Raw genomic sequence first — 9,665 nt, 5'->3', positions numbered from 1 at the left:
GATTTTTGCTTTTGTTAAACTTTTGGTTAATTAAAACCTTCAAGTAACAACCTTAAGCTTGTGTGTCTGCATTTGGGTCCTGTCAAACCACCCCCACTGTGATACAGTCTTGTCCCATCAACGAAAACTCACACCCATGACTCGTCACGCTTTGGTCATCAAAGATACATGTCCAGCTTGTCTTCTTGTTATCGTCATGAAAAAAAGGAGTGTCAACGAAATCATTTCGTCATAATATACAGAAACAACACTGCTCTGAGCTGTTCTGCCTGGCTGTGTGTTTCTGCCTGTGGAGCTGGTTAACAGTTACCTTTTGTATCTCTGCTTCTGTCTCCTTGAACCCCAGTCGGCCTCAGCAGATCACCGCTCACACTGGGACAGGTTCTGCTGGAGGATTATTCCTCTCAAAGGGGAGTCGCTACAAGTATGCTTGATTTGAGGGATTGCTGTCGAGTCAATGAGTCGAGGCAATCAGCTGGTTTACTAGACAGAAAACGTTAAACCAATCTGACTGTATTATCTGGTTGATATCTCTGTAAAGTGCCTTGAGATGAGCTGTGTTGTGAATTGGCAATATATAGATAAACTGAATTGAATTTAAATATTTAATTTTTCTTTTTATAACACCATAGTTTGCAAAAAAAGAAGAAAAATGAATCTCATTACATCATTTTATAAAGTAAATTAGATCCCATGATTATTTACTTGATGCTCAAGAAGCTTTCTTTTGAACCCCAGTCGGGCTCGGCAGATGGCCGCTCACACTGAACCTGGTTCTGCTGGAGGTTTCTTCCTGTTAAAAGGGAGTTTTTCCTCTCCACTGTCACTATAAGCATGCTTAGTGTGAGGGATTGCATTCGAGTCAATGAGTCGATGCAATCAACTGGTTTTCCTTAGATAGGAAACTTTGAACCAATTTGACTGGATGATCTGGTGAACTGTAAAGTGCCTTGAGATGACATGTGTTGTGAATTGGCACTATATAAATAAACTGAATTTAATTGAATTCTTACTAATTACCTTTCTTATGCTTGAAAGAATCCCCGGAAAGATTTTTACTTTCACTCACGTAAAAACTTGTTTCTTAGTGTCAAATTTTTGGGGTACTCTACCCATTTTTATTCAAGTCACATAAAACATTGTCATGCTGGATGGCATCCATGATGTGTAAAGGAAGAAATAGGATTCAACACAGATTCATGAACTAAAACACTTTTTAATTAAAGAGGATCAGAGTCATTAGATCTAGATAAATAGATGTAGATTCTGTTCTGTAAGGGATCCAACAGTCGTCACACACTAGCTGGAATGACCAACAGAGACTGAGGGTGTTCATCAGATTTTGCAGTGAAATGCATTAACAATACTTCATGTCTGTCAGTAAAACACTTTTGTGTCGCATCAGTGGCACATATTGAACGATTACCATGGCCTTAAAGATTTTATTTCTCCATGACTACAGAGGATTCTAGTACTTTGAGTTCTGAAAACTCAACATAACTGTTTATTTTTCAGTTTGCTTTAACAGGTAGAGTCCGGGGCTACGTCTAAGCACTCGGTGGTGGTGTGGTTTTCAATGTTTTCCTCTTGTCGGCCCTCAGAGGCACATCCTGACATTGTTCCCTCGTGTTCCTAATGTCGGCCCAAAGCTCCACTACCTCTGTGGGGCTTCGCTTGTGGACCAGAAGGATGCTGTGGTAAGAACACGGCTCTGCCTCTCCCTTCTCAGTGAAGTCAAAGGTGAGGAAGGCAGGGTCGTGGACTGGATGGGCATTGAGGCGAATCATGCACATTCCCACATAGACGTCATCGATGGGGAAAAGGTGGATTGTTTTAGATATGTTGTGCAGGCGTCGAGCCAGCCCCCCAGAGTACACCACCCCTCCTCCACCTGCATATACGGGATAGCGCCCCCTGTAGAAGCCTTCTGGGATGAAATACTTGGATCGCTTCACTCGATTGGGTGTAGCAGACCCTATGACGTCCCCAACCATGAATTCATCCATGGTGCCGCGGGTTTGATGCTGCTTCAGCTGATGCTTGAGGAAGGTGATGAGCTTCGGGGTGTTGACGAAGACGTCGTCGTCCCCTTTGAAAACAAAGAGAGGCTGAGTGCAGCGGTGAGAGAACCAGCTCCAGAAAAGCACGTCCTTCAGAGTCAGGTTGAAAAATGTGTCATGGAAGTCCCACTGCAGAATGTCTCCATGGCGTTTACTTTCTGCTCTTAGTAAATGGGAGACGTCCATACCCAGCTCCTCTGGGGTTTCCCTGCCAAACAAGAACACCCTGCGGATGCACGCTCCACCTACTTCTCCCTCACTGCCGTTAATCCTCCATCCCTCCACCCATCCGATGCGGCCCCAGGTCTGTCGGATAGCATGTCGGTTCTTAAAGTTTAGGACTGTTGACTTGATTGCAAAAAGAATCAGAGGGGGCTCCTTCTCCTGCTTCGATTGAGCTCCACACTCTCCATCTGGATGAAGGAGAACAGGATAGTCCCTCCTTTGCATGTATCTTGCAAATTCTCTAATCTGCTTTGGTAGCTTCTCAAAAGTGTCCATCACGCGGTCCATAGCAGTAACCTCGTTGTAGCTTTGCTGAAGCAAGGACTCATCCAAGCTGCTTCGTTCTAGCAATGTGTTGGATTTCCCAGGGTGCAGGAGGGGGTTGAAAAGGTGGTCAACGCTCCGTTGGAGCTGGTTCCATAAGGCGTCACTTTCCTGATGGTTTTCCCAGAATGTTTTGGGGACAGAGGGGCCCGTGTAATTTCTGAAAGAACCCAAAGCTTTAAAATGAGGGCTTGCCAGATTGGAGGAAACTTTGGGCAACATGGAGTTCATTTGTAGAGAAATCGTTAAGGCAGCATAGATGTAGAGGAAGGTCAGGCAGCAGCATGGTGTACACATGCAGATCAAGATGTTTTTCAGGCGACAGCAGCGACGTGCCATCCAGCTGAAAATTCAGAAGAAGGTGTTTTAGTTTGGAGAAATCCTAGATTACTCAACTCTTTGGAGCCAGTAGCTGCTCCATGTTTCGGTCGACTTAGGAGGCATCATGATAATAAAGATGAACAGAAGTCCTACCTTGTCTGACCCATTCTATACCACTTTAATGCCTTGCAGGTATTCATACTGTAAACCTATTTCATATGTTTCTACATCACAGCTACAAACATCAGAGTATTTCCTTTTTTCTCCCCCATTTTTTTTTCTTTGGCAAACAGCTCAGAGGTCTGTGAACATTAATTTTTACAATTCTGCCACAGACTCTTAACTATACTTAGGTCAGGACTTTGACTAGACCATTGTAACATATGAATCTTATTGATCCAAACTGTTCCACTTAACTTCTGGTTGTATATTTATGGTTATTGTTCTGCTGGGATGTGAAGTTTCAACCTGGTCTCAGGTCTATTGGAGCCTCTATCAGGTCTTCTTCCAGGGTTGCTCTGTAATCAGCTCCATCTCTCTCACCTATCTCAGATTTATCAGACTGTTCTGCTCATGTGGAAGCATGATGGCACCGCTACCATGTTTCTCTCAGGGAATGGTGCGTTAACCACTGCTGTCTTTGGCTGCTTCTCTAATGAATGCTCTACTTGTTTGGCCGTTCAGTTTAGATGAATTTCTTTACTGTTCTTATTACTGGAGATCAATGCAATACTTTACACAGTAAAGTGGTTTTTTTATATATATTTTTTTCATAGAACATTTACTTACTTTTAAAGGTGGCCAAGGGGGGTCAACAAAAAAAACAACAACTTTTAGTTGTACTAGACTGGAAGCTAGTTAGACCTTTCAGACAGAGCCTCTGCATCAGACGGTTACGCCACTCTAACTACGCGTAGAGACTGATAAATAACAAGGCAGTATAAAGCAGAGAAGTTTGCAGCAGAGCAGGGTTCAGTCAGAGCAATATTCTACAGATTTGACATACCTTAAAATGACTAATTTGATGAATAATGTGACTGTGGATTGATTTACAAATTTTGCTGCAACAACCAAAAATAAAATAAAATAATTTAAGGTGTCTCCATAATAAACTATTAACATCTGATTTAGAGTCTTTTTGTAAAAGGTCTTACTGGCTTCTGTTTTAGTTCAACTTCTGCTGTGACTTCTGGATTTGGTTGACCCTTCTGGGGCACCATACACTTTAGCAGAAAGATAAAAGTAGAGAGATACCTATTTTCCTTTATTTCTGTCCAAATTTCCTTTTAGCCTAAAGTAAACTTAATTGAAACATAAAGGCATCTAAAACCTGCTCTGTCAAACACAGTAAGGATTCAATATTTATCATTTAATAATATGTTGGAGCCACTTCAGCAAGAAAAACTGAGAAACATTACAAATAAATGCAAATCAGTGGATTTTGATGTCACTTGTCTTTGTGCCAGTAATAATCCTTGTTACTAACAGGAAGGCCAGGCTTTCAGTTCGACAAAGATGCTTGAAAATGTTACAAATAAGAGAAAATATTGCACTCATCAAAAGAAAATCTAAAAGGCTCAAAATGTGTTATTTCTAACTACTGATAGAAATAATCTGTCACTCAGACGAGCTGAGATCAGCAATGTCTCCAGCTGTGAAGGAAAAGGAGTGATCAGTTTCCTCACCTGCTTCAGATGGAGCCCTCCTTATTGACTGAAAACTTAACCGATGGCTGAAGCTGGAGCTCCAGGTGCTTCAGACAGGAGAGTTTATCCTCTATCTGTCCTGAGGCCAAGGTGTGCTGCAGAGAGTGTGGAAGGTGGAGCTGAACACTGACAGACTGCTTTGGATGAATGGAAATGCATGAGAATGGGGATGGAAACACCCACTAGCAGATAGAAACCACAGAACAAGAAATGCTGCGTTTTACCTTCACCAATGATGAGCTGCAGGATAGAAGCACCAACTAGCAGGAGGCAGGACAGTCACAGCTGTCATCTTGTCTATAATCTACATGCAAATATCATGTCTAAAAACGCTTTATCTCCCAGCAACTGTTTGATTTCTATAGTTCACATTTTTTTTCATTTATTTCTTGTTATGAGGTTATTTCATAACAGTCTAAAGACCTAAATAACTGAAACATCAGCTCAGCTACAGTGAAAGTAGTCTGACATCACAGTCAGACCCTGGGAGGTGTTCATCCAGAACCTGTGTAGCACCTCCTCATTGTCTTCATTCCTCCTATAGAAACTAGAAACGGAAAAAGTTGCTGTCGAGCCGTGAAACGAGGCTTTTCCTGCAGTGATGTCAGCATAGAGCTAAAATCCCACCAAAGCCATGCAGTCAGCAGGTTAAACAGCAACCTTGAAATACTTGTGTATTGAATGTTTGTCATCTGTCCAAGAATCCTGACAGTTTTGTTGCGACACTTAAAGCAGCAAAGCCAGAGAGCCAACGGAAAAATCCAGAACAAGAGCAGCTGAGAAGTGAGAAAGAGAGAGCTGTTTGCCTGTTGCTCTGAGCCAGGCTTTGTCTGGATTCACTCAGGTGGCATTAAAGGTGCTAAATGGAAGGTCTCCATAACCACAATCTGAAGCCTCCTGCAGGATCTTCATACATGCTTTCTGCTGAACACTTTACCTGTGTGTGAACCTGGACACTTTCTTTTTTTGGAGGGGGGGATTTATGGCACTAGTGGCTAATTTAATTGGACAGTAGGCTGACAGGAAAGGGGGTTTGAGAGAGGGGGAGAGACATGCAGCAAAGGACCACAGGCCGATTTGAACCCAATCTCTCTCTCTTCCCCTTAGTTCTTCTCCTGTCTTTCTTGCCTCCCTTTTCTTCTCCATTGTATATGATTTTGCTTCCTAAACAATTTTCTATAAAGTTTAATCTAAAAGTGTTAAGAAGAACCGTATGGCATCAGTCATAATTGTCTGCTTGTGAAAGCAAAGCTGTTGGGCTATCAGCTAATCTATCATCTGGGAAATCTATTCCCAGAGCTATACTAAACCACTCCAGAAAAAAAGCCTTAAAAAAAGATTCGCCAACTGTGAACACCAAAAACATTTCCATTCATTCTGCACCATCAGCATAGCTTAGATTTCACCAGACATGCCAAAGGCCATTCGTAATTATTTAGAGTTGTGGCCCATTTTAGCCCCATGTATACTTGAAGGGAGTCTCCTTCAAGTCTGCATAATGTTGCAGGCATAGTTTTCATATTTCAATACTGTGATTTGAAAGTAGGGCAACATTTTACTGTAGTCCTTCTACTGGTTTGAGGATAGGCTTGCAGTGCTCAATAACACATTTCCATTTATGTCTGAAAGAAGCTAAGCCATTCTCAAACTCAATGGGTGATGTGCCTAAACCTGGTTTCACACATACTACCTGTGTCTGCTCCTTCATCTCCCGCACAAAGTTGCAGCAGTCCTAACTCACTCTTGATGTGGCTATGATTGGTCTTATGTTGGGCTGGGGCCCCAGAAACTTAGACTTAGACTCAACTTTATTGATCCCTTGGTATTACTCCTTCAGGGAAATTCTGGTCCCAGTAGCTTATATAGAGTACAAAGGGCCGGATCTATCAAAGGTTTGCGTGTATAAAAACGTGAGCTATTTCACTGCGCACGCTAAAAAATGTACAAACTGATCTATCAACAGCGCGCTAAAAGGATTTGGTCTTTAAAACGTGCTAAATTACGGAGCCCCCTAGGGGACATGGGGAATTTTTTTTCTTTTGCGTTCCCTCGCAATACTTTTGCGTTCCCTCGCAATACTTTTGCGTTCCCTCGCAATACTTTTGCGTTACCTCGCAATACTTTTGCGTTCCCTCGCAAAAACTTTTGCGTTCCCTCGCAAAACCTTTTGCGTTACCTCGCAATAGGGCTTGGTCGTCGTGACCATGTTGACGGCGCACTTTACGGCTTCCTTAGACTATTGCCTGTGTTCTCCCTCTCAGCCGTGTTTTATTTCGTTTAATTTCACCGCGATCCAAGCTAGTCGACGACTCTTTGTTATCTGTGAAACTTGGTCTCCGTGTTTGCGCCTCCAGGCAGAACAGCGGTGGAAAGTTATCCCATTTTGTAGGTTTTTCCCTCGGCGATCATGTGATGCGCTGTTACAGCCGACAATACAGCAACGGTTTACCATGGTTGAAATCAAGTTACGGTGAAATTAAACGAAATAAAACACGGCTGAGAGGGAGAACACAGGCAATAGTCTAAGGAAGCCGTAAAGTGCGCCGTCAACATGGTCACGACGACCAAGCCCTATTGCGAGGTAACGCAAAAGGTTTTGCGAGGGAACGCAAAAGTTTTTGCGAGGGAACGCAAAAGTATTGCGAGGTAACGCAAAAGTATTGCGAGGGAACGCAAAAGAAAAAAAATTCCCCATGTCCCCTAGGGGGCTCCGTACTAAATAGCGCCTCTTATCCATTTAGTACTTTTTCTGCAATGAATATGCAATATGGGGCGTTTACACGCAAAAGTGCGTCTTGTGGGAGGAGAACATGTAAATATATTAATTTAGCCCTCGCAAAGAGATTTATTAAACCTGAAATCAATTTTGCTAACGGTATCTGACTCTATATTTAACACGTTTCAAAAGAAGGTGCAAATGGTCTGTATGCTGGGCCGGATTTTAGCAGGGGCTTACCGGGGCTGCAGCCCGGGGCCCCGGCATTTCGGGGGCCCCGAAGGATGTTTTATATTTTTGTGAATGGATAGTGTCAGAATTTAATCAATGACTACGATGGTTTTGACAGCACAGATTAAAAATGTTCCAATTTGTTCTGACAAACGTCAATCATGAATGCTTGCTTGTTATTGGTCCACTTTTGACGCATCTTACGCATTGGGGAGGAAGAGCGCCAAGGCCAAGGGAATATTATTTTACAATGGCGGACAACAGAAAATATGACAGCGGAGCGCAGAAAAGAAAGAAGAGAAAGGAAAAAGAGCATCGCACCAAAGAGGCGACAAACAAAATGCCTAAACTGACAGGGTTTTTTAAACCTGTTAGCGGAGATGGAGCAGAAACATCATTATCCCCCGCTCCTCAAACCCTTAGCTATAACACCGGCACTAAGATCCCGCCAGAATCTTTAACCGTGACTGAGTCGGTGGCTGGACTGGCGTCTGTGGAGTCAGAGTTGGTGGAAGCGGGATCTTCTTCCGCAGATGGAAAGACGACTGTGGATCCGTACAGTACCGATCCGGCGCATTGGGGGGAAATTGACGAGTCCGTGCGAGCTTACTGGGCTGAGCGAGGACCGGAGAGCTGTCAAAATATGAATGTTGGCTTTCAAGCATCAGAACGGGTGTACAAGCATCAAAAGCGTCACTTCTCCAAATCTCACTTTAAACGCAAGATGTTAAATGGTGAGTACATCGAAAGACCGTGGCTGCTTTACTCTCCATCCACCGGAGCTGCGTTTTGTTTTGCATGCCGCATTTTCACCAATGCTAATACTCAGTCAAACTTTGAAACTGGTTTCAGTGACTGGAAGCACGCGACTGAACGCATGAGAGAGCACGAAAACAGCGAACATCATAGAAAAGCTATGCTGACATATGTTTCACTTGCAGCAGCCAGTGGGAGGATAGACACAGAACTGCAGAAACAATTTGAATCTGAGTGTTCATATTGGACTGAAGTGTTGAGAAGAGTTGTGTCTGTTGTCAAGTTTTTAGCAGAGAGGGGACTGGCTCTGAGAGGAGCCAGTGACAAATTTGGAAGAACTGATAATGGGAATTATCTGGGAATACTGGAGTTAATCAGCGAGTTTGATCCTTTTCTGAAGTCTCACATAGAGAAATATGGAAATGCAGGTTCAGGGAAACCCTCATATCTTTCTTCCCAAACATGTGAGGAATTTATTCAGCTGATGGGTGATCGTGTTCTATCAGAAATAGTGAGTGAAGTAAAAATGGCAAAATACTTCTCAGTCTCTGTTGACTCCACGCCAGATGTGGCACATGTTGATCAGTTAACATTTGTGTTAAGATATGTGTCACCTGAAGGACACTCGCAGGAACGCTTTCTGAAGTTTCTACCAATTGAAAGTCATACTGGGGAAGCTTTATGTGCGTCTGTACTTAAGGTTTTGGAAGAGATGGGGATTGATATCGCAAACTGCAGGGGGCAATGCTATGATAATGCTGCCAACATGTCAGGAGTATATAAAGGACTACAAGCACGTATAAAAGAACTCAACCCACTAGTTGAATGGGTTCCATGTGCTGCACATACCCTGAATTTGGTTGGAGTTAATAGTGTTAACTGCTGTTTTGAGACAGCTGATTTTTTCCAGTTTGTGCAAAACTTATTTAATTTTTGCTCCAAGTCGACAGCAAGGTGGAAGGTGGTAACAGATGGACTGCAGCCTAATGCAAACAAGCGCATTGAAACATTGAAGTCCCTTTCGAACACTAGATGGGCTGCACATGCAGATGCCACACAGGCAGTGCATATTAACTATGCAAACATTCAAAAATCATTGAAGAATATTGTAAATGACACAAACCAAAATGCAGCAATAAGAAATGAAGCAAGATCACTTGATAAAAAAATGGACAAGCTTGAAACAGCTTTTATGTGTACATTTTGGCATAGCATTTTACAGCGCTTTGAAAAAGCAAGTGCAGCTTTGCAGTCTGTGGAACTGGACTTGTGTACAGCTGTGGATTTGGTGGGATCCTTGCGGGACTACATTGGAGGTCTGAGAGA

General features: G+C 42.9%; 1 protein-coding gene across 1 annotated transcript; it reads right to left on the bottom strand.

Moving 5' to 3' along the window:
- Positions 1-1,333: 1,333 nt before the first annotated feature.
- Positions 1,334-4,798, bottom strand: LOC119778427 (N-acetyllactosaminide beta-1,3-N-acetylglucosaminyltransferase 2-like). The gene is made up of 2 exons (XM_038277648.1): positions 4,616-4,798; positions 1,334-2,952 (listed from the first exon to the last, which is right to left on the bottom strand). The coding sequence occupies exon 2, from the start codon at positions 2,946-2,948 to the stop codon at positions 1,548-1,550; it is 1,401 nt and encodes a 466-aa protein (XP_038133576.1). The 5' UTR covers positions 2,949-2,952; positions 4,616-4,798; the 3' UTR covers positions 1,334-1,547.
- Between the last annotated feature and the right edge of the window lie 4,867 nt (positions 4,799-9,665).

Source organism: Cyprinodon tularosa, unplaced genomic scaffold (assembly GCF_016077235.1).
Source record: "Cyprinodon tularosa strain WSP-4 unplaced genomic scaffold, ASM1607723v1 ctg133, whole genome shotgun sequence".
NCBI classification, from domain to species: domain Eukaryota; kingdom Metazoa; phylum Chordata; class Actinopteri; order Cyprinodontiformes; family Cyprinodontidae; genus Cyprinodon; species Cyprinodon tularosa.
Note: the sequence above shows the minus strand (reverse complement) of the source record. Positions and strands in the feature narration are given on the sequence as shown.

Bases quoted from the DNA above. Each gene is read 5' to 3' on its own strand.
- LOC119778427 (XM_038277648.1), bottom strand. From the start codon at position 2,948: ATGGCACGTCGCTGCTGTCGCCTGAAAAACATCTTGATCTGCATGTGT.